The 25,847-nt window shown below is 43.7% G+C and overlaps 1 protein-coding gene across 1 annotated transcript; it reads left to right on the forward strand.

The window, feature by feature from the left end:
- Positions 1–204: 204 nt before the first annotated feature.
- On the forward strand, positions 205–25,836 carry LOC310928792 (uncharacterized protein; the record flags this gene model as incomplete). Its single annotated transcript, XM_083891443.1, has 5 exons — positions 205–438; positions 7,789–7,981; positions 10,107–10,352; positions 10,519–11,031; positions 23,082–25,836. 5 exons carry the CDS (start codon positions 205–207, stop codon positions 25,046–25,048), a joined length of 3,153 nt encoding a protein of 1,050 aa, XP_083747569.1. The 3' UTR covers positions 25,049–25,836.
- Positions 25,837–25,847: the final 11 nt, after the last annotated feature.

Consider the following 25,847-nt stretch of genomic DNA (forward strand, 5'->3'; position numbering starts at 1 on the left):
TGTGGACTGTATTTACCGTCATGTTGCGGTAGTTCAAGTGGTCACTATGTTGCTGTCGCTCATGCGCACCTGTGCCGCGCTACCTGAACCAGCCGGACCGTAGATCCCGTAGATTTCACGCACAGCGCGGTTAAAAAAAAAAAAAGTAAAGCGGTGGTGGTCAGCGGTGCACCCACGTTCCGTCTGCCGGGCATTTCGACGAGGATGGCCGCCCGCCGAAGCTGCGTGAACTCGCTGTGGTCTGGCACCGAGCGCGTCCGCATCGGCGAGCGCCTCAAAGCGACGCTGGCCGGGGTGCTGGAGCTGGAGCTGCTCAGGTGCAAACACCTGGAGATGGTGGACGCCGCTCTGGAGGAGCGAGCCTCCGCTGAGGAGGAGGCGGAGGAGGAGGAGGAGGAGAGCGTCGAGCATGGGTCTGCGACATCCCGCCGGCAACAGGTCAGTCCATGCGTCTGTCAGCTCATACCCCGGATCTCCAGGCTACATGAAGACATTATTAGATATGGATCATGCGGGGACGCTGGTCGCGCTGCCAACGAGGCAGTTTCCCTGCGGCTCACGGGCAGATTTTGGCGGCGCATGGCTGCGCCCAGAGCTGAATAACCCAATTGATTAAGATGGTGCCAGGGAGCTTCCGAGCATGCGAACTCCATCATTAAACACAGCAGCAGTGTCACATGGTGCAAATGTCAGTGAGGGTCAGGGTGCTGGCACAGAGCCCTGCTGCCTCAAGGTTATAGGGAAGATGTGGCGGAGGGACACACACACACACATACATTCTTGTACGGTATCCTTGGTGAGGACATGCATAGACCAAACACATTCCTTAGCCCCTCACCCTAACACGAATAGTCACAGCTAAATGCCTTATCCTAACCCTGACCACATAAAAAAGTTGTCTTGTTTACTCTGAAGATGCCAATGTGGAAGTAAATCTATACTGAATAGCCACTAGGGGGCAATTTGCCTACTTTTCACTTGATTTGCAACATGTGTCAGCATTTTTCTCAGCGTTAGTGGTTAGTTTCGTGCCTGCATCAAAAGCACATGATGTTGATTTTGTTAATATTGTTCCCGTTTCGTACAGCATGTATGAGTGGACATTGGTGTGATTGACAGCTCCAATCATGCCAGAATATCAGTGCCGATAATCGGTCTATCCCTAGTACACACACAGGTTTGCACAGCTATGCTTTTAAGGACTTACAAACAATTAGGTTCTCTCTCATTAGGACCAGGTTTTGGTCATACAGGACTGCTGGTCCAGATAAGGTCAGTATTTATGCCAGAAAAGCAGTAACAAAAGCACACAGACACATACACAGGTGGTAAACCCAAGTCTGGTTCAGTCTAGATATTAATACACAACACAGCAACCAGACACTGCTGCATTGTTTCCTCTGTGTCCGCTATAAGCTCATCAGCTGTAAAGGTCACTTTGAAACCACTTTTACATTCACATCACTCTGATGGTGAAGCTCTACATTCTTCCATAACTGACTCTGTCACCTGAAAAGTGACCTCCACTGAGGATGGGTTAGGATGGGGGTGATCTCGAGTCTCATGGGAAAAAGAAAAGAAACCTATTTCCCAACCTTTTGTCCTGAAATGGGATACCCGGGTCTTTTTGTGACGAGAATGTGGGGAATGTGGGTTGACACGTAATACAGTACAGGACAGGATGTGAACAGGGCTCATCCCGAGGACTGTGTGGTGACACGGGCTGTAGTTTGGACTCATCCGTTATTACTGAACATGAACTAAACGTGAACCTGTGACGTCAGCAAGATGTACATTTTAGGCACAGCAGAATCTATATTGAGGACAATGTGGAGAATACTGATATTAGGTAATACCAGAGTTTCAAAATGGTCAAATATGGTATTTGTTCCAGCTGTCTAGTGTTGCTGTAAAGGCATAATATTCTGTTAAAAAACATCACCCTCAGTCAAGTCAAGTCCTGTGTGTGCAGATCTGTGGACTGAAACTTCCTGATGGAGATGCATCACTGTACAGACAAGCAACACAGATTATCTCTGAATCATTCCCGGGTGCGACTGACAATCCAGACACATAACAGGTTCATGGTGTAACAAGTGACTTTTTTTCCCCTCTAACTATATTAGTTACGCCCGATTAATAACGTAAAGAAAACATTCAGACTAATTCCTCGATGCCACTGTTTTCTTCAGCTTTTGTGGTGGTGAACTGAATCTATTTTTGTTCTTTAATACTCCTGCTGTTTGGATAAGACACACACGTGTGGAGGCAGCGCCTTGTGTGAAATGATCCTCCTTCCATCGCTAAAAACAAAACAATGTAAGAGACAGCAGGGACGTGAGAGCTGTGTGACGTCGACTCATTCAGTCTTTCTAGTTTTAGATCAGGATCATTCCCAGATTTGACAAACCAGTCGTTAGGTTGTGTTTTTTATTTATTAAAATATGTTAATAACTACAACATTAATATTATTATTTTGACTGACGTCCACATTCACCAACAAACACTTTACCACGCTCACTTTACCCCTGAGTGTTATTCCACTGTGGCTATTATGTGTGTTCAATACCAATAAGTGCTATGAGTCAGCAGCAGCAGCAGCAGCAGCAGCAGCAGCACATTAGTACATGTTCTGCTGTTTAAGCTCGGACACAGCTTTTTTTTATTATTATTTCACAAAATAGTATGAAAAGGATGATATTAGATTTGACTGTATTTATCCACATTCAGGAAGTTCACTTATTCCAGCAGCAGATAACAAAACATCCGTGGAAATCAAAAGTGCAGGATTTCTTTATTTATTCACAACATAGAGAACTAAGTGCATAAAGTCTACGTATTGAACGTGGATGGAGAATCTCTCAACGTCGCTTTCGCCGCCATTATTTCACTGAAACTCCCTCCCAAGTTTCCCCTCATTCATTTGAGCAGCCCCACCATGAGAAAACATCAAGTAGTGATGCCCGGCGGGTGAAAATGGTGCCTTTTTAGGGTTTACGTACAGCCTTAATTTATTTATTTATTTTTTAATTAATTAATTAATATATTAATTAATGTATTTATTTATTTTTTAATTATTGTATTTATTTATTTCTTAATTCATTTTTTTTAATTAGTGTATTTATTTTTAATTATTTGTTATTTATTTATGTGCTTGTTTATTTATTTTTTATAAAAAAAATAATAATAAAAAGAGTGTGCCTTAATTTATTAATTCAAATATTAATATTTGCTGTATCGATTATCATATTGAACACGGAAGGCTAAGATATATCTCCGAATCAATATATTGACCCATCCCTGTTGAACCTTAATTGTATTGATGGTGAAGAAAATGATACGGTGACACTGTTATTAGAGCTGAAACAGTTACTCGGTTATTAATCGATTATTAATCGTCAATTAAAACAAGATTTTAAAACAAGATTTCTGATCGTTTCAGCTTCTTAAATGTGAATATTTTCTTTGTTTCTTTGCTCCAGCTAACAAAGAAATCATTAAAACTCAATCATTTTAGTTTGTGAACAAAACAAGATATTCAAGAACTTTTCCAGGTTTGACAAACACTGATCAACGTTTTTTTTTTAACGTTTTCTGACATTTTATGGACCAAACCATTACTCATGTAAATACTTGTTAGTGTCTCTTAGTTTCTTTGGCAAAACGGCTTAAAATACTAAAATCTTTTTAAAACCAGTGCACGGAGCGGAATTAGAGTCCCATCTGAGTGAGGGCGTGTGCAGTGAAATGTGTCTGATAACGTGCTGCCTTTCTCACCAGCAGCCGCCCACCAACGTCTCCCCGTGTGCTTCCTCCTGTGGAGAGAGGCCGAGCGAGCGGCTCCGCTCATTCTCACCTCTGAAGGGAGCTGCCAGGGTGGCAGAGCGAGCAGGCTGGCAGTCTGCCCTCTGACCTCCACCAACACACACACACACAAACAGTGTGTGCAAAAGCAATCGACCACGACTACTTTAAAATATGCAGCAGCTGAGAAACCAAAGATATCTGCTGTTTTATTCATTACCATAAAGGCGGAAATGTACCATAGACATTCCATAGACGCATTATATACTTTCTGCACTGCAGAATTTCATCATTTTTGACAAAAAAAACATTTATTTGGATATTGCACTTGCACTCACTGTTGAATGCATTTGCTTGAATAACTGTGCAGCTCTCATCTATAACATGCTAAAAAAAGACATATACACCTACACACACACACACACTTAAATATGCACATATTCACCGGTGCATTCACACACACATACAGTCTGAAGGAAACCTGTTAGTCCTTCACAATCTATAAATCTATACAAGATTTTGCAAAATTAATAACAGGTGAGACACAAGAAGGGAGAAAGAATGAAGTTAAGTGCTTAATCAATTTTTACTCATATTACCTCAATATCCATCACTTTATGTAACATTTGTTTTTATTCACCGGTTGTTCTGCTTTCATAAAAATAACTATTTTGTAAGCCGAGGATTAGTTGACTCATAACATAACGCTCTCGACTTATTTTTGAATCAACCTCTTGAAATATGATTCATCTTTTCTCTTTAGTGGAGAGAGAGAGGGAGAGAGAGAGAGAGCAAATCCATATTAATCAGGTTGGGATTATGTCTGTGTGTGTGTGTGTGTGTCTGTGTGTGTGTCTGTGTGTGTGTGTGTGGTGTTGTCTTTTTAAGCATGTGATGTTGTCCAGTATTTAAGCAGCATGCAGGTTTCTATTCTATAATGTTTTAAATTGGAACTCAAAGTTGATTAATCGATTACAACTATTTTGACAGACAATTAATCGGTTTGGGTGATTCTTAAGGAATTAAAACAAGTTTTCTGATTGTTTCAGTTTCTTAAATGTGAATATTTTCCCGTTTCTTTGCTCCTTGTAACCAAGAAATCATTCAAACAGAACACCATCCTTTCTAGTTTTGAGAAGGGAAACATTGAATTGTGATCTAAAAATAAAATCTCCTCACTGAAGAAAACCAATAGTAGAGGACGGGATTACCAAAGGAGCTTCTCATAATTCACACACAGTGGGAAATAAGTAACATTTAAAAGATTCAGTGACGTGAATGTCCTTGAAATGTGTCTGTTTCATCTCACTGAACTCACTGTGACATTCTCTTTAATATTGGGAAGCATCGTCTTACATGGGGAGCCATTATCCTGACGTGCGGAGTGACAAAGCTTTTGTCTGTGGGGTTTTTTTCTGGCCTCAGGATCTTTCTGGTGGGGAGGGAAAAAAACCTAAAAAGGTCTGCAAGGATCCACCTGAATGTTTCAGTGAAGCTCCAGTCCATCGCTCAACTTCACGGGAGAAGCTGCAGAGACTCTCGTGTGGGCGCTGTGTCGTCGCATTTCAACAGCACATCAATAATGCATGAAACGATAAGTGGCGTTGCTGCTGCGTGTGGATCGAACGAGCTCGTACTTTCACGCCGCGCGCCTCTTCCGCCCAGACAGCGCTTGACTAAAATGATTCGGTCTCGACGTCGTGAAAACCGCTGCTAAAATTGGTCTTGGCCGTGATGTAATGATCCACACACCTGATACATGCTCTGTGTGTTGTTAAAGAGGGTCTGTGCTGCTCGAGTGTCACGTTACACACCCCTCACCTCACTTGTGTGTCACTCGCCTATGATTTGATCATGGCTGGTGTCTGTGTGAACATTATATCCTGTAATGTGCAGTGCACTGGGCTGTTTTCGATGAATGGTTTGGTCCATAAAATGTCAAAAAACGTTGATCGGTGTTTGTCAAACCTGGAAATGACGATGTTCTCGAACGTCTTGTTTTGTCAACAAAGCAAAATGATTCACTTTTAAATGATTTCTTTCTTGTGTGGAGCAAAGACACGAGGAAAATGTTCACATTTAAGAAGCTAAAACAATCAGAAATCTTGTTTTAATCGTGAAAAAAGCTTCAGATGATCAAAATAGTTGACGATTAATGTAGTGATAGAGAAGTAGACGTTTGTTTCTGCAGATATGATTTTTACGGCTTATATATCAACGCGATATATCAGCGAGCGGAAATCACAGGATTAGTGCGTTTAGAGTTCACTCTGAGGCTAAGTTAGATATTTCGCCTGCTCTGTTGTCTGTGTGCTGTTTTGTGGTTCTGTGTGGGAGGAAAAGTGAGCAGGAGTTGGGAGAGCGAGCAGCTGCAGCTATGGTGAGTAGGGGGCGGCTGGCTCGAAGGATATTACCCAAGTAAAGGGGGTGTTTGTCAAGGGGGAGTGTGTGTGGGGGGGGGTCCTTGAAGATGCCCTTCTCTCTCACCCAGCAACCGCTCACCACTCCCTCCCCACCTTCACTCCATCGGTGACTCACTCTTATTTCCTCGGTCTCTCTTTTTGTCCCTCTTGCTCATTTCGGTCACCCACTCATCTGCTCCTCGCTGCAGATTTGAGTCGAAGCGCCCTAATCTTTCAGAGTTGAGATAAGCCGAGGACAAGAAGTCAAAGTCTGAAAAAGTCTTTCTTCCACTTATTTTTTTTTACTTCCCCCAGTCCATCCCCCCCTTTGCCTTCTGTCACCCTGGCTGCTCTTTGTTACGTCATCTGTCTTCCTTCCATTATCCTCTGAATCCCCCTTCTCTCCCCCAGCAGTGAGTCACTACCTGTTTTGTTTCCGCAGCAACAAGAGGATTGATCAGTGCCACTCAGTGTCTCTGTTGTCTGGACTCCATCAGGCTAATGCAGAGAGGGGGGGGGCTCTTGGCTCCTGTCCAGGAGGGCTGGGTTAGGGGATTTTAAAGGATAACTGGAGGAGAGGGGGGAAGGGGGTTTTACTCTAACAAGCCTCTGCTAATCTGGGAAATTGAGGCACACTTTTGCTAACCTGATAGGACAATTGTTGGTGTGTTTGTTGGACCTGTTCCAGTAAGCACCGTGTGACGTGATGTCTCATTATTGCTATAACGGGCACACAATGAGCTTATTGCATGAACATGATTTTGTTCAATTCTGTTCATGTAGTTTCAAAGTTTAATGCTACATTCTGATTCTACACTCTTAGAAATAAAAGTGCAAAGTAGAACCATATCAGATTCTTCTGCTTGTCCTCATAGGAGAACCCTTTTTGGCTCCAGGTGGACCCTTTTGGAGGGTTTCACCAAGAACCCTTTTTGATCCCTCTCTGGATCAAAATGGTTCTTACTGGAACCATTAGTGTTACCAAGAACCCTTTAAAAACCCTTTCTTCGGGAAAGGGTTTTTCAGCTAGAACCTCAGCAGGAAGGACCCTTTTGGAACCCTTATTTCTAAGAGTGTACTAGAGCTGCAACTAATGATTATTGCCGATCAGTGTTTGTCAAACCTGGACATGATGTTCTCGAACATCTTGTTTTGACAAACCAAAAATTATTCAGTTTGAATGATTTCTTTGTGATGTGGAGCAAAGAATTAAAGAAAATATTCACATTTAAGAAGCTAAAACAATCCAAAATCTTGTTTTAATCATGAAAAAAGCTTGAAACCGATTAATTGATTATCAAAATAGCTGATGATTAATTTAGTACTTTAGCTCCCTCACTACTATGTGATCATTTAAACAGAAATATCCACTAAAATGAACCAACCTTTTTTCACAGTGTTGGACACTTATGTGCATTTACACCCACTTGGTTATAATAATAGTCCATATTTAATTTGACTGGTGTTCTTTTGTAACAGTGCCTTTTTAATGCTTGTAAACACTCCACACTCACAGACAGAGAAACCTGTTTGTACGTTGTCACAGAATTTTGATTAGATTTTTCCCTATTTTTTTTTTCAGACCGCCTCTTCTTCAGATATGATGGCGTTGCCCTGTCAAAGCAGCGCAGACGACGTCTACTCCTCGTCTGCGAGGAGAAGTCATTCACGCTGGTCCACTCTGTCCTGGGACGCCCCCTCTGACCTGCTCTCTCCCCCAACACCAGACCCCAGTGGTGGGCTCCACCTGGACAGTGACTCCAGACCGAGTTCAGGTACAAATGTTTGTCCAGGGGTCAAAGTAGTTGACAGCGGGCGATAACGGCGCTGACTTGTGCGATGATCAACAGAGTTTGTCACCTTCTGTTACAACTACAGCTCACGTCGTGTCAGAGAGTTCCAATTAAACATTAACTCCACTATTTACTTACACTCTTTGTGACTTGACACTGGCTCATTCAGTTTCTGTCTCATTGTAACTCTGGTCCCTGTGTCTCTACATTTACACCCTACTCTTTTTTAAATTATTATTATATTACATATAAGTTATAATTATTACAGATTTCTCTGATACATTATGAAGCTAACAGCGTGTTATTGTGAGTCAAACAGTGGATCCAGCACTGTGACGTCCTTCTCCTGGAATTTATGTTAGTTTCTGTCGGTGATGTCTTTGTTTGGCGAGTTTTAAGTGACGTGGCTTCTCTTTTTCTACGCCCAAACTAAACACTGTGGGCACAAAAACATTCCTCAGGAAGGACCCACTCGGCCAGGGGTGTGTCAAACTCAATTACTTCTATAACCGGGCTTATAGAGGCTTAAAGAAACATCAAACGAAATGATTTAACCATGGAAGAGCCTCAGAACGGCTAAATATCAACATTTGACTACTGTCCGATTGTTGAGAAAAAGTTCCTTCATAGTTTCTCAAACTTTTCTTTGTAAACTCTGATTTTCTTTTTATTTTCTTTGCGTTTATCCTGCCCACACACCATCACCTCACACACAAGTGGCTCCAATCTCGACATTTAAATAACAACGTTATCAACGTGCCAGGCGCAGGCACACCCGCCTTTTAAAGGAACTAGTGCACTGCCCGTAGGAAGTATGTGCACACCGCAAATCACATAGGCCTTGTGAAGAGATTCCAGCGTGGCTGACAGTCACAAGACAGCTAGCTGCACTAATGCTAATCGTAACCTCTCTAGCTTGCCTTTTGAAACAGTTTTGCCAAGTTAGCTGCAAAATAGTAGCATGCTAATGCTAAATAAATATGTGCTTGCGTATTGGTGAATGGACACTCCGACTGCGTCGTTTCAGTATAACACCGTGTGAAAATCTCTTCACTCCCACCTCCCCGCTCCAGACAGCACAGCTGTTGCTGATGAGCCGCTGTCTGCCTGGTGTAGCGTGATAAATCGGCGAAAATTTAAATTACTCCAAAAAACGTGAAAATCAAAGATGCACACCATCGAGCCATGCTCAACCCTTATCCAAAGTCTTAGGGCGATCTGACTAACGGTCAGCGAGATATGCCTGTCACAGACACACAGACAGACAGACACAAAGACACAACTTGCTTTATAGATAGATGACAAGCGAAACACTGATTGGTTTAACTGATGTTCTTCCCAAAACACACCTACTTTGTGAGTTTGACACATCTCCACTAGACAGTTGGACGGATAAGGTAAAGCCCATGGAGTCACCATGACAACCTAAAGGTCTACGTCATGGGTGTCAAACTCTGGCCCGCGGGCCAAATTTGGCCCTCCGTGTAATTTCATTTGGCCCTTGAGGCAATATCAAATTAACATTAGAGCTGGCCCGCCGGTATTATACAGCGGCAATCGCGCTGAGTTTAGCCGGCGATTTGGCGACTTTGATGGTCAGTATAGCGGTATTTTCAAATTTATTAGCTTGTGGAAAAAGTTAATGTTGATATTTACCTCAGAAGGGTGCAAATAGAAAAGAGGCATTCAATTTTTTATTTAAATTTTCTTTAATATGCCATTGATATTTTTTAATTATTATTATTATTATTTGAAACTCGATTTTGCATGTCACTATAAAGTTATATAAGCCTTGCTTGTTCAATATTCAATGCAAAACTTGTTTGGGTCCCTATTAAAAGGTTAATTTGTTCAACCTTGGCCCGCGGCTTTTTTCAGTTTTAAATTTTGGCCCACTCTGTATATGAGTTTGACACCCCTGGTCTACGTGAACAACCGACAACTAAAGGTTGCCAAGAAACAAATATAGCCCCTCATTTAGGTATTAATAAACATAGAGAATTCATTATAATGCTTGTGAACATAACAACCAGAAAGGTCAGGATACTGAAAACATGTGCCAGATGTAGTTGCATAGTCCTAACATTCTTTCCTCTCTCTTATTAAGGGTTCTATTCAGTCAGCGGTAGCTCTCTGTCGGACTCTTGCTACTCCGTGTCCAGTGATGCCGCTCAGGGAGGACCAGTGCCGCCAGCCAAGCCTGTGAAGCTGTGGGAGCAGACTGCTCTTTCTGCAGACAACACAGACATCCTGTGGTCAGAAGGTGCAGTGCAAAAGCACCAGCAGCAGCAGGAGCAGCAGCAGCCTGTCATGCAGATGGATGCCGAACCCACAGAAGGCAATCCAGTTTCAGGTGAGCTGGTGCAGACAATGGAGCCTTGTCTTTTGATTTATTTGAAGTTAATGACTTTTCAGTAGACAGCTTAATGTAGTTCAAAAAGGACAGTTGTAGTAATTGTTGTATAATTATACAGGGAATAATAATCTAAGAATCTAAAATCTCATCATGTGTCACACAGGAACAAGTGACCTTGAAGAAACTGGTCTGAGCTTTTTGTTGGACCTCTACTCAGGAATTGGAGAATCCCTGGTTGCTTCACTTCTCCCCCTTCTTGACCTCATTTCCTCTCGCTCAAACTCTGCCCTCCATTCAAAGCCCCAGCTGGACCCTCGCTACTGTACTGACCTGGTGTCCCGTCGGACCAAAGAGGTTTACCCCTACCCAAGTCCTTTGCATGCCGTTGCCCTTCAGAGTCCCCTTTTCACCTCCCAAAGCCAAGAGCAATCAGTCTCCACGAGCCCAGACGGGCTTCAAAATGATGATCCACTGGATTCAAACATAAGCCCAGCTCTGCCTCTCCAGCCTCCGCAGTCTGCTACGCTGCCTTCTGTCACACAGCTGGAGCACTACATCTCTCGCCTGGCTCATCAGTACCACAGTCGGGTAACCTCCTCCACCTCTGATCTCATGTTAGCTACCACCCCAGTTCCAGTCATGCACAGAGGCCTTTGCACCCCTGGCAAAAGCCATGGTTCAACCCAGTCTCTCTCTGCTTTTGAAAGTCGCAGCACAACCTCAACTAGAAAATTCCGCCGGCGTAATTTCGATGGTGCCTGCAGCTTCCGGCATGTGTCGTCGCGTAAAGTTGTACAGCAAATATGCAGGCACTTGCCGTTTTAAATGGCCGACTTCCTGTTGGGTCAAGGGCGTGTCCCTAAACATGTTCAGGACGGGTCCCTTGTCTTACATATGATGTTTCGTGCAGATCGGTCAATGTATGGCAACGTTTAACTTCCTGTTTCGGGTGTTCCACTTCCTGTAGTGAGTTCACCTTCTGCAGACATGTTCAGGACGGGTCTCTGGTCTCACATATAAAGTTTGAGGTCTCTACGTTAAAGTATGACGACACTGTGAGGTTCTAAAGTGGACTGGGTCCTGATCATGTTGTTGACCATTTCTCATGTATGTGTATGTGGAAATGGTTGCACAGTTTTTTGGGATTTTTGTCGCCATGGTTACTCGAAACACTTAGAAAAGTCAGAGCACACCTTTCCCGATCAAACCGCACATTATGATATAAGATGTGTGGGGTTTTTCCCAAAACTGTGGGAGGAGTTGAGTGTCAAAGTTTGTGGTGGAGAAGTACATTTAGATAGTTGGAGACTGACAAGCCCCCCCTAGCCCCTCCCCCTCCTTACCTCACGCACACACGCACCTGTGTCTCTGTCGAAAACCTCAGACAACAGAGAAAACAGGCCCTTTTAAAGTTGTCATATCTCATGAACGGTAAATGATAGAGCTAAAATTCTTGGTTTGTGAGCGCCACAAGGCTCTGAGCAGCGTGCACATTTAATTTCGTAAGACACGGGTGAGAATTGACCGAGTAATGACAGTTTTAAAATGTCCTGAACTTGACTTTTCAAAAAGTCCAAATCTAAATTTTTAACATGGCAGTCAATGGGGACGTTGACCAGAACTCTCTGCGCAATTAGGTGATTTGAAGAGAAACCGCAAGTCGTATGAAAATAAAAACAACACACAGGGTTAGCCAACAACCATAGCAACATTTTGATGTAAAAAATGTCTGTTTAAGTTGGAAATTGTGGGCAGCGTTGGAGTTTGTTTGGAGATTTTAAGTGAATAATGTTCTACTTCTCACTACAGTGTACACTCTAGCTACCGCCCACGCACGCAATACACACCCATTATAAAAATTAAAAACGTAATTTTTTTTTGCAAAACTTAAACTGCGATTGTGGAAAAACCGTCATATGTATCGAAACCGTGACTTAGGTGATAAAAGTCCCAAGTCTTGTGACCCGTTTAAAGTTAAAATCAGGTTTCTACGTTAAAGTATGACGACACTGTGAGGCTCCAAAGCGGGCTTGGTTTGTCGACTTTTGCCGTCCATTTCCCATTCATGTCTATGTGGAACTCGTTAAGGGTTTTTCGCGATTTTTGTCGCCATGGTTACGCGAAATCCTTATAAAAGTCATAGCACACCATTCCCGATCAAACCGCACGTTTTGATATAACTTGTGTCAGGGTTTTCTCAAAGCTGCGGGACAAGTTACGCGGCGAAAAAACGGAAGGAAGAGGAATATCAAGAAGAAAAAGCGCGAAGGATTATAAGAGATGCTTGCTCCGCAATGCATTTAGGCCTGAACTCTAGTTCTACTAGAGTTGAGGCCCTAAATGCATTGCGGTGCAGGCACCTAACTAGAAAATTCCGCCGGCGTAATTTCGATGGTGCCTGCAGCTTCCGGCATGTCGAGTTTTCGGGCAACGTCCAAGTTCAGGGAAGTTCCCTCGTCACATCTGTCAAGTTTCATGCAGATCGGACAATGTTAGACTTTACTTCCTGTTTCGGGTGTTGCACTTCCTGTAGTGAGCTCACCTTTTCTAGACATGTTCAGGCCGGATCCCTGGTCTCATATATCCTGTTTCGTGCACACCGGTCAATTTACAGCAAATATGCGGGCACTTGCTGTTTAAAATGGCCGACTTCCTGCTGGGTCAAGGGCGTGTCCCTAAACATGTCCATGGAAGGTTCTTTGTCTCACATATGGTGTTTCGTGCACATCTCTCAATGTAAGGCAAAGTTACATTTAACTTCCTGTTCCGTGCGTTCCATTTCCTGTGGTGAGGTCACCTTCTGCAGACATGTTCAGGACGGGTCTCTGGTCTCACATATAAAGTTTGAGGTCTCTACGTTAAAGTATGACGACACTGTGAGGTTCTAAAGTGGACTGGGTCCTGATCATGTTGTTGACCGTTTCCCATGTATGTGTATGTGGAAATGGTTGCACAGTTTTTGGGGATTTTTGTCGCCATGGTTACTCGAAACACTTAGAAAAGTCATAGCACACCTTTCCCGATCAAACCGCACATTTTGATATAGGATGTGTGGGGTTTTTCCCAAAACTGTGGAAGGAGTTGAGTGTCAAAGTTTGTGGTGGAGAAGTACATTTAGATAGTTGGAGACTGACAAGCCCCCCCTAGCCCCTCCCCCTCCTCCTCCTTACCTCACGCACACACGCACCTGTGTCTCTGTGGAAAACCTCAGACAACAGAGAAAACAGGCCCTTTTAAAGTTGTCATATCTCATGAACGGTAAATGATAGAGGTAAAATTCTTGGTTTGTGAGCGTCACAAGGCTCTGAGCAGCGTCCACATTTAATTTCGTAAGAAACGGGTGAGAATTGATCGAGTAATGACAGTTTTAAAATGTCCTGAACTTGACTTTTCAAAAAGTCCAAATCTAAATTTTTAACATGGCAGTCGATGGGGACGTTGACCGGAACTCTCTGCGCAATTAGGTGATTTGAAGAAAAACCACAAGTCGTATGAAAATGAAAACAACACACAGGGTTAGCCAACAACCATAGCAACGTTTTGATGTAAAAAATGTCTGTTTAAGTTGGAAATTGTGGGCAGGAGAGGAGTTTGTTTGGAGATTTTGTGATTTATTTTCACAATCTCAGCAGAGTGTACACTGTAAGGGACGCAATACACAGCCATTATGAAAGGCCAAAAAAAGTCAAAAACTTAAACTGCGATTGTGGAAAAACCGTAATATGTATCGAAACCTTGACCTCGGTGATAAAAGTCCCAAGTCTTATGACACGTTTAAAGTTAAAATCACGTTTCTACGTGAAAGTATGACGTCACTGTGAGGCTCCAAAGCGGGCTTGGTATATGGACTTTTTCTGTCCATTTCCCATTCATGTGTATGTGAAACTTGTTAACGGTTTTTCGAGATTTTTGTCGCCACTGTTACGCGAATCGCTTATAAAAGTCATAGCACACCATTCCCGATCAAACCGCACGTTTTGATGTAACATGTGTCAGGGTTTTCTCAAAAATGTGGGACAAGTTAAGCGGCAAAGTTTTTTGTGGGAGAAGGACAAGACCATACTAGAAAATTCCGCCGGCGTAATTTCGATGGTGCCTGCAGCTTCCGGCATGTCGAGTTTTCGGTCAACGTCCGAGTTCTGGGAAGTTCCCTCGTCACATTTGTCAAGTTTCGTGCAGATCGAACAATGTTTGACTTTACTTCCTGTTTCGGGTGTTGCACTTCCTGTAGTGAGGTCACCTTTTCTACACATGTTCAGGACGGATCCCTGGTCGCATATATCCTGTTTCGTGCACATCGGTCAATGTACAGCAAAGTTAGTGGGCACTTCCTGTTTAAAATGGCCGACTTCCTGTTGGGTCAAGGGCGTGTCCCTAAACATGTTCAGGACGGGTCCCTTGTCTCAAATATGATGTTTCGTGCAGATCGGTCAATGTATGGCAAAGTTACATTTAACTTCCTGTTCCGTGCGTTCCACTTCCTGTAGTGAGGTCATCTTTTGCAGACATGTTCAGGACGGGTCTCTGGTCTCACATATAAAGTTTGAGGTCTCTACGTTAAAGTATGACGACACTGTGAGGTTCTAAAGTGGACTGGGTCCTGAGCATGTTGTTGACCATTTCTCATGTATGTGTATGTGGAAATGGTTGCACAGTTTTTGGGGATTTTTGTCGCCATGGTTACTCGAAACACTTAGAAAAGTCATAGCACACCTTTCCCGATCAAACCGCACATTTTGATATAGGATGTGTGGGGTTTTTCCCAAAACTGTGGGAGGAGTTGAGTGTCAAAGTTTGTGGTGGACAAGTACATTTAGATAGTTGGAGACTAGCCCCTCCCCCTCCTCCTCCTCCTTACCTCACGCACACACGCACCTGTGTCCCTGTCGAAAACCTCAGACAACAGCGAAATCAGCACTGTTTAAAGTTGTCATATCTCATGATCGGTAGATGATAGAGCTAAAATTTTTGGATTGTGAGCATCACAAGACTCTGAGCAGCGTCCACATGTAATGTTGTGAGAAAGGGGTGAGAATTGACCGAGTAATGACAGTTTTAAAATGTCCTGAACTTGACTTTTCAAAAAGTCCAAATCTAAATTTTTAACATGGCCGTCTATGGCAGCGTTGACCAGAACTCTCTGCGCTTTGAGGTGATTTTAAGAAAAACCACAGGTCGTATGAAAATGAAAACAACACACAGGGTTAGCCAACAACCATAGCAACGTTTCGATGTAAAAAATGTCTATTTAAGATGGAAATTGTGGGCAGGAGAGGAGTTTGTTTGGAGAGTTTGTGATTTATTTTCACAATCTCAGCAGAGTGTACACTGTAAGGGACGCAATACACAGCCATTATGAAAGGCCAAAAAAAGTCAAAAACTTAAACTGCGATTGTGGAAAAACCGTAATATGTATCAAAACCTTGACCTAGGTGATAAAAGTCCCAAGTCTTGTGACCCGTTTAAAGTTAAAATCACGTTTCTACGTGAAAGTATGACAACACTGTGAGGCTCCAAAGCGGGCTTGGTATATGGACTTTTTCTGTCCATTTCCCATTCATGTGTATGTGAAACTTGTTAACGGTTTTTCGAGATTTTTGTCGCCACTGTTACGCGAATCGCTTATAAAAGTCATAGCACACCATTCCTGATCAAACCGCACGTTTTGATATGACTTGTGTCAGGGTTTTCTCAAAGCTGCGGGACGAGTTAAGCGGCAAAGTTTTTTGTGGGAGAAGGACAAGACCATACTAGAAAATTCCGCCGGCGTAATTTCGATGGTGCCTGCAGCTTCCGGCATGTCGAGTTCTCGGGCAACGTCCGAGTTCAGGGAAGTTCCCTCGTCACATCTGTCAAGTTTCCTGCAGATCGGACAACGTTAGACTTTACTTCCTGTTTCGGTTGTTGCACTTCCTGTAGGGAGGTGACCTTTTCTAGACATTTTCAAAACGGATCCCTGGTCTCATATATCGTCTTTTGTGCACATCGGTCAATTTACAGCAAAGTTAGTGGGCACTTGCCGTTGAAAATGGCCGACTTCCTGTTGGGTCAAGGGCGTGTCCCTAAACATGTTCAGGACGGGTCCCTTGTCTCAAATATGATGTTTTGTGCAGATCGGTCAATGTATGGCAAAGTTACATTTAACTTCCTGTTTCGGGTGTTCCACTTCCTGTAGTGAGGTCTCCTTCTGCAGACATGTTCAGGACAGGTCTCTGGTCTCACATATAAAGTTTCATGCAGATCGGTCAATGTACAGCAAAGTTAGTGGGCACTTGCTGTTTATAATGGCCGACTTCCTGTTGGGTCAAGGGCGTGTCCCTAAACATGTTCAGGACGGGTCCCTTGTCTCACATATGATGTTTCGTGCAGATTGATCAATGTATGGCAACGTTACATTTAACTTCCTGTTTCGGGCGTTCCACTTCCTGTAGTGAGGTCACCTTCTGCAGACATGTTCAGGACGGGTCTCTGGTCTCACATATAAAGTTTGAGGTCTCTACGTTAAAGTATGACGACACTGTGAGGTTCTAAAGTGGACTGGGTTCTGATCATGTTGTTGACCATTTCTCATGTATGTGTATGTGGAAATGGTTGCACAGTTTTTGGGGATTTTTGTCGCCATGGTTACTCGAAACACTTAGAAAAGTCATAGCACACCTTTCCCGATCAAACCGTACGTTTTGATATAGGATGTGTGGGGTTTTTCCCAAAACTGTGGGAGGAGTTGAGTGTCAAAGTTAGTGGTGGACAAGTACATTTTACTGACAAGCCCCTCCCCCCCCTTCCCCTCCTCCTCCTCCTTACCTCACGCACACACGCACCTGTGTCTCTGTCGAAAACCTCAGACAACAGAGATAATAGGCCCTTTTAAAGTTGTCATATCTCATGAACGGTAAATGATAGAGCTAAAATTCTTGGTTTGTGAGCACCACAAGGCTCTGAGCAGCGTCCACATTTAATTTCGTAAGAAACGGGTGAGAATTGACCGAGTAATGACAGTTTTAAAATGTCCTGAACTTGACTTTTCAAAAAGTCCAAATCTAAATTTTTAACATGGCAGTCAATGGGGACGTTGACGGGAACTCTCTGCGCAATTAGGTGATTTGAAGAGAAACCGCAAGTCGTATGAAAATAAAAACAACATACAGGGTTAGCCAACAACCATAGCAACATTTTGATATAAAAAATGTCTGTTTAAGTTGGAAATTGTGGGCAGCGTTGGAGTTTGTTTGGAGATTTTAAGTGAATAATGTTCTACTTCTCACTACAGTGTACACTCTAGCTACCGCCCACGCACGCAATACACACCCATTATAAAAATTAAAAACGTATTTTTTTTTTGCAAAACTTAAACTGCGATTGTGGAAAAACCGTAATTTGTATCGAAACCGTGACTTAAGTGATAAAAGTCCCAAGTCTTGTGACCCGTTTAAAGTTAAAATCACGTTTCTACGTTAAAGTATGACGACACTGTGAGGCTCCAAAGCGGGCTTTGTTTTGTCGACTTTTGCCGTCCATTTCCCATTCATGTCTATGTGGAACTCGTTAAGGGTTTTTCGCGATTTTTGTCGCCATGGTTACGCGAAATCCTTATAAAAGTCATAGCACACCATTCCCGATCAAACCGCACGTTTTGATATAACTTGTGTCAGGGTTTTCTCAAAGCTGCGGGACGAGTTACGCGGCAAAAAACGGGAGGAAGAGGAATTTCAAGCGGAATAAACGCGTAGGATTATAAGAGATGCTTGCTCCGCAATGCATTTAGGCCTGAACTCTAGTTCTACTAGAGTTGAGGCCTAAATGCATTGCGGTGCAGGCACCTAACTAGAAAATTCCGCCGGCGTAATTTCGATGGTGCCTGCAGCTTCCGGCATGTCGAGTTTTCGGGCAATGTCCGACTTCAGGGAAGTTCCCTCGTCACATCTGTCAAGTTTCGTGCAGATCGGACAATGTTAGACTTTACTTCCTGTTTCGGGTGTTGCACTTCCTGTAGGGAGGTCACCTTTTCTAGACATGTTCAAAACGGATCCCTGGTCTCATATATCCTCTTTCGTGCACATCGGTCAATGTACAGCAAAGTTAGTGGGCACTTGCTGTTTAAAATGGCCGACTTCCTGTTGGGTCAAGGGCGTGTCCCTAAACATGTTCAGGATGGGTCCCTTGTCTCACATATGATGTTTCGTGCAGATCTGTCAATGTATGGCAACGTTACATTTAACTTCCTGTTCCGTGCGTTCCATTTCCTGTGGTGAGGTCACCTTCTGCAGACATGTTCAGGACAGGTCTCTGGTCTCACATATAAAGTTTGAGGAAGTATGACCCCACTGTGAGGTTCTAAAGTGGACTGGGTCCTGATCATTTTGTTGACCGTTTCCCATGTATGTGTATGTGGAAACGATTGCACAGTTTTTGGGGATTTTTGTCGCCATGGTTACTCGAAACACTTAGAAAAGTCATAGCACACCTTTCCCGATCAAACCGCACATTTTGATATAGGATGTGTGGGGTTTTTCCCAAAACTGTGGGAGGAGTTGAGTGTCAAAGTTTGTGGTGGACAAGTACATTTTACTGACAAGCCCCTCCCCCTCCTCCTCCTTACCTCACGCACACACACACGCACCTGTGTCTCTGTCGAAAACCTCAGACAACGGCAAAATCAGCACCGTTTAAAGTTGTCATATCTCATGAACGGTAGATGATAGAGCTATAATTCCTAGTTTGTGAGCGTCACAAGACTCTGAGCAGCGTCCACATTTAATTTTGTGAGAAACGGGTGAGAATTGACCGAGTAATGACAGTTTTAAAATGTCGGTTTATCTTGTTTTTCCAAACTACAAATCAGAATTTTTAAAATAGCCGTCTATGGCAGCGTTGACCAGAACTCTCTGCACTTTGAGGTGATTTTAAGAAAAACCACAGGTCGTATGAAAATGAAAACAACACACAGGGTTAGCCAACAACCATAGCAACGTTTTGATGTAAAAAATGTCTGTTTAAGTTGGAAATTGTGGGCAGGAGAGGAGTTTGTTTGGAGAGTTTGTGATTTATTTTCACAATCTCAGCAGAGTGTACACTGTAAGGGACGCAATACACAGCCATTATAAAAGGCCAAAAAAAGTCAAAAACTTAAACTGCGATTGTGAAAAAACCGTAATATGTATCGAAACCTTGACCTAGGTGATAAAAGTCCCAAGTCTTATGACACGTTTAAAGTTGAAATCACGTTTCTACGTGAAAGTATGACAACACTGTGAGGCTCCAAAGCAGGCTTGGTATATGGACTTTTTCTGTCCATTTCCCATTCATGTGTATGTGAAACTTTGTAACGGTTTTTCGAGATTTTTGTTGCCACTGTTACACGTATCGCTTATAAAAGTCATAGCACACCATTCCCGATCAAACCGCACGTTTTGATGTAACATGTGTCAGGGTTTTCTCAAAGCTGCGGGACGAGTTAAGCGGCAAAGTTTTTTGTGGGAGAAGGACAAGACCATACTAGAAAATTCCGCCGGCGTAATTTCGATGGTGCCTGCAGCTTCCGGCATGTCGATTTTTCGGGCAACGTCCGAGTTCAGGGAAGTTCCCTCGTCACATCTGTCAAGTTTCGTGCAGATCGGACAATGTTAGACTTTACTTCCTGTTTCGGGTGTTGCACTTCCTGTAGGGAGGTCACCTTTTCTAGACATGTTCAAAACGGATCCCTGGTCTCATATATCCTCTTTCGTGCACACCGGTCAATTTACAGCAAAGTTAGTGGGCACTTCCTGGTTAAGATGGCCGACTTCCTGCTGGGTCAAGGGCGTGTCCCTAAACATGTCCATGGAAGGTCACATGTCTCACATATGATGTTTCGTGCACATCTCTTAATGTAAGGCAAAGTTACATTTAACTTCCTGTTTCGGGCGTTCCACTTCCTGTAATGAAGTCCTGATCATGTTGTTGACCGTTTCCCATGTATGTGTATGTGGAAATGATTGCAGTTTTTTGGGATTTTTGTTGCCACGGTTACTCGAAAAGCTTAGAAAAGACAAAGCCGGCTATTCCTGATCAAACCGCACGTTTTGATATAGGATGTGTGGGGGTTTTCTCAAAACTGTGGGAGGAGTTGAGTGTCAAAGTTTGTGGTGGAGAAGTACATTTTATTGACAAGCCCCTCCCCCTCCTCCTCCTTCCCTCACGCACACACGCACCTGTGTCCTAAAACCTCAGACAACAGCAAAATCAGCACTGTTTAAAGTTGTCATATCTCATTAACGGTAGATGATAGAGCTATAATTCTTAGTTTGTGAGCGTCACAAGGCTCTGAGCAGCGTCCACATTTAATTTTGTGAGAAACGGGTGAGAATTGACCGAGTAATGACAGTTTTAAAATGTCGGTTTATCTTGTTTTTCCAAACTACAAATCAGAATTTTTAAAATAGCCGTCTATGGCAGCGTTGACCAGAACTCTCTGCGCTTTGAGGTGATTTTAAGAAAAACCACAGGTCGTATGAAAATGAAAACAACACACAGGGTTAGCCAACAACCATAGCAACGTTTTGATGTAAAAAATATCTATTTAAGTTGGAAATTGTGGGCAGGAGAGGAGTTTGTTTGGAGAGTTTGTGATTTATTTTCACAATCTCAGCAGAGTGTACACTGTAAGGGACGCAATACACAGCCATTATAAAAGGCCAAAAAAAGTCAAAAACTTAAACTGCGATTGTGGAAAAACCGTAATATGTATCGAAACCTTGACCTGGGTGATAAAAGTCCCAAGTCTTATGCCACGTTTAAAGTTGAAATCACGTTTCTACGTGAAAGTATGACGACACTGTGAGGCTCCAAAGCAGGCTTGGTATATGGACTTTTTCTGTCCATTTCCCATTCATGTGTATGTGAAACTTGTTAACGGTTTTTCGAGATTTTTGTCGCCACTGTTACGCGAATCGCTTATAAAAGTCATAGCACACCATTCCCGATCAAACCGCACGTTTTGATGTAACATGTGTCAGGGTTTTCTCAAAAATGTGGGACAAGTTAAGCGGCAAAGTTTTTTGTGGGAGAAGGACAAGACCATACTAGAAAATTCCGCCGGCGTAATTTCGATGGTGCCTGCAGCTTCCGGCATGTGTCGTCGCGTGCAGGACCTTTGCTGGTAAAGTTGTACAGCAAATATGCGGGCACTTGCCGTTTAAAATGGCCGACTTCCTGTTGGGTCAAGGGCGTGTCCCTAAACATGTTCAGGACGGGTCCCTTGTCTTACATATGATGTTTCGTGCAGATCGGTCAATGTATGGCAACGTTACATTTAACTTCCTGTTTCGGGTGTTCCACTTCTTGTAGTGAGGTCACCTTCTGCAGACATGTTAAGGACGGGTCTCTGGTCTCACATATAAAGTTTGAGGTCTCTACGTTAAAGTATGACGACACTGTGAGGTTCTAAAGTGGACTGGGTCCTGATCATGTTGTTGACCATTTCTCATGTATGTGTATGTGGAAATGATTGCACAGTTTTTGGGGATTTTTGTCGCCATGGTTACTCGAAACACTTAGAAAAGTCATAGCACACCTTTCCCGATCAAACCGCACATTTTGATATAGGATGTGTGGGGTTTTTCCCAAAACTGTGGGAGGAGTTGAGTGTCAAAGTTTGTGGTGGAGAAGTACATTTAGATAGTTGGAGACTGACAAGCCCCCCCTCCCCCTCCTCCTCCTCCTTACCTCACGCACACACGCACCTGTGTCTCTGTCGAAAACCTCAGACAACAGAGAAAACAGGCCCTTTTAAAGTTGTCATATCTCATGAACGGTAAATGATAGAGCTATAATTCTTGGTTTGTGAGCGCCACAAGGCTCTGAGCAGCGTCCACATTTAATTTTGTAAGAAACGGGTGAGAATTGACCGAGTAATGACAGTTTTAAAATGTCCTGAACTTGACTTTTCAAAAAGTCCAAATCCAAATTTTTAACATGGCAGTCGATGGGGACGTTGACCGGAACTCTCTGCGCAATTAGGTGATTTGAAGAAAAACCGCAAGTCGTATGAAAATAAAAACAACACACAGGGTTAGCCAACAACCATAGCAACGTTTCGATGTAAAAAATGTCTTTTTAAGTTGGAAATTGTGAGCAGTAGAGGAGTTTGTTTGGAGATTTTAAGTGAATAATGTTCCACTTCTCACTACAGTGTACACTCTAGCTACCGCCCACGCACGCAATACACACCCATTATAAAATTTAAAAATTTAGTTTTTTTTTACAAAACTTAAACTGCGATTGTGGAAAAACCGTAATATGTATCGAAACCGTGACTTAGGTGATAAAAGTCCCAAGTCTTGTGACCCGTTTAAAGTTAAAATCAGGTTTCTACGTTAAAGTATGGCGACACTGTGAGGCTCCAAAGCGGGCTTGGTTTGTCGACTTTTGCCGTCCGTTTCCCATTCATGTCTATGTGGAACTCGTTAAGGGTTTTTCGCGATTTTTGTCGCCATGGTTACGCGAAATCCTTATAAAAGTCATAGCACACCATTCCCGATCAAACCGCACGTTTTGATATAACTTGTGTCAGGGTTTTCTCAAAGCTGCGGGACAAGTTACGCGGCGAAAAACGGAAGGAAGAGGAAGCGGAATAAACGCATCGAATTATAAGAGATGCTTGCTCCGCAATGCATTTAGGCCTGAACTCTAGTTCTACTAGAGTTGAGGCCCTAAATGCATTGCGGTGCAGGCACCTAATAATGGCAGGGGGCAGCATCACGCCTTGTAGGTCACTGCTGGGAAATTCAGCCAGAGTCGGCCTCAGCACTAGCGCCAAAAAGGCCACGAGGAACTCAATCAACCTGGGCAACCTTCCTTCAGCAACTGGAGAGGACGTGAATATAAACCTGCATCTCAACCTTAACTTGAACCTGGCTTCTGGTTTAAATCGTAGCAGAGGAGCCGTGGACAGTTCCAAAAGTGGCAGTTGTGGAGCTTTCAGGAGTGACTTTACTGCAGCGCCTGCTGCCTCCACATCTCTCTCCTCTGCTACACCCACCCCAGCGGTTCGAGTTCGTCCTCGCATTTCAACTTGTCCAAGCAGCATGAGCCACCGCAGTTCCCTAGAGGTCATTTCAGGCTCTGTACCGAACACTGGATATGGGTCATCGACATCGTCGTCATCATCATTCTGTCGCTCATTAGACTGGAGTGGTGGTGCTCAACCAGACCCTGCACCATCAGTTTTTGGTACCAATGGTGGATCAGCTCCTGGGTCTCAGCGTAGCAGCTTAATTCAAGAGCCCAGCGCCAGTACCAAGTTGAGTGAAGACTCTCCTATGGTGGGAGAAATCTCCCGCCTCTCTGGGCTGTCCAGGGCTGTCGTGGTTGGACTGATGGAACAAGGTGTGGAGCTTGATATCGACTGCTTCCAAACAGAAAGTGCAGGTGAAGTGAGGGCTCACAGTAAATCTCACCTGACAGCCCAGACTGATCAGTCTCATCACTATACTAGAGTGACCAATCTGAATCCCCAGAGACCAATACAGCTGTCCCTCAGTGTCACTCATTCTCCTCAATCCCAGTCCAGTCTCACCCCTCCTCTCTCGCACTCAAGCAGCCCCATTCACCCTTACCAGCCTATGCATATTCCCTCTCCCCATTACTCCTCACACTGCCAGTACCAGCAGATCCCTTCCCCTTCTGATCTTCCCTCTTCCACAACCTCCTCCCCTGCCTCCCGCCCCACTCCCAGGGGTCGCTCCCCCCCACGGCCTCTCCAGCCATCCCCCATGGGTCCCACCCCTCTCTCGGTTTTCCGTCGGGATGCGCCCTTCCAGTGCTCCCTGCCCCACACCAACACTAGGACCTCTTCTTTGGAGCACGGTGGCATCCAACCAAGAGGCGGATCACTTCGTCAGAGTGGTGCATGGAAGAACGCAGAGGGAGAAGGGCTATACAGAGGAAAGCATGCGTCCCATAAGTTGGTCAGGGCAGCCACAGTGAGCAGCTATGCTAAGAGAGAGGAGTTCAGCTCTTCTTGGGGTGGGGAGGAGGAAAGGGCAGCAGCTCTGACATCCAAAAAGACCTCCAACAAACTGTGGAGGGGCTTTGAGGGACGACGCTGGGCCAAAGAGTCAGAAAAAGAAAAAGAAGACATGGACAGAGCGGAGTATGGCTACGGGTGGAGGAGGAACAGTGTTGGTAGCTGGAGAAGGGAGAAACCCAGGGTAAAGGCTTCATCCAGCAGCAATGACAAGAGGCCAAAAGTAGACAGCTCGCCACTCTTCTCCAAGAGGAGAGGGAAAGAAGATGGGGAGAGACATGGCTCCAGCCTCAGGCTTTCCAGAAGGGCTTTATTCAGAAGTGAGTCCCAAGGTTTGCTGGTGCCTCATAACCACAGCGAGGAGCATGCAAAGCGGTCACACTGGGTCTCCTCGCTAGACGTAGGACAAGGGAGCTTGGGCATCAACAAGGATGACGGGGTCAGACTGCTTACAGCGAGGGAGGACGACAAACGTCTGTCGTCCACCGCAAGCCTCTTTAACCTTTCTCGCTCTCAGAGCCTTGAAGGCAGCTGTCACTCACTCTCTCCGCTCTCCTCCCCTTCCTTTTCTCCGTCCCCTCCTTCGCGGATGCCGCTCCAGCGCTCTCGATCACTGAAGGACTTGGGGAGGAGAATGTTTGGCTCAATGAGGTCACTGAGTCTCAAGCGGAAGCCATCGAAGAAGTGACATTTGTACAACGAATAATTATTACAGTAGATTCTTCCGTGTGTTATGCTCAAACCACCAGTAATGGCCCTTATGACACTCCGTGTATAAGGAAGTGCCGTCACTTTAATTTTGAAATGTCAAAGATTTGTATTTGATTACACAGATTTACTACTTCTGAAATACTAGCTATAAAAGATATGCCATTAGTTTTTATTAACCACTATCATGAAACTTCATCTCAGGCACTGACGTCTGTAAAACCTACTAATATGATTCTTTGTTCACAGTGATTCCAGTAAGATCTTTATAAATTTATAGACAAACCCTTTTTAATTAGCCTCTTAAAAAGGGTGAGAGTGTCAATTGTGTGCTCTTCTAAAGTCTTCCTTGACGATGCATTATTGTAAAATGTACAAGCAAGAAACTGTGGGATGTAGCATGGCCCACAAAGAGATGCCAGTAATAATAATATACTGTATAATAGAGGTGATTTGTTTATGTAGGTTACAGTTTAATTTGTCATCATGCATATGCTGGATTTATATTTCGACAATATTCTGGGATCTTACAAGTAGCCCATTCAAATATATATATATATATATGAAGACAAATTGCATATTAGCAGCTTCATTGTATAATGGTTAAACCTCCCTGTAACCATGAGTTTATACGTGTAACACCCTCTTCTGCATGCTGCTCTGTGACCTGTTCAATGTTTATAGCTATTGTGACAATGTAATATTCCTCCTTGTTTATGGGCAATATTGCCTCTGAAGTACAATCACATTGGCCAAACAAAGACTAAAACCAAGCAAAT

This window comes from Microchirus variegatus (genome assembly GCF_963457635.1).
Source record: "Microchirus variegatus genome assembly, chromosome: 6".
Classification (NCBI taxonomy): domain Eukaryota; kingdom Metazoa; phylum Chordata; class Actinopteri; order Pleuronectiformes; family Soleidae; genus Microchirus; species Microchirus variegatus.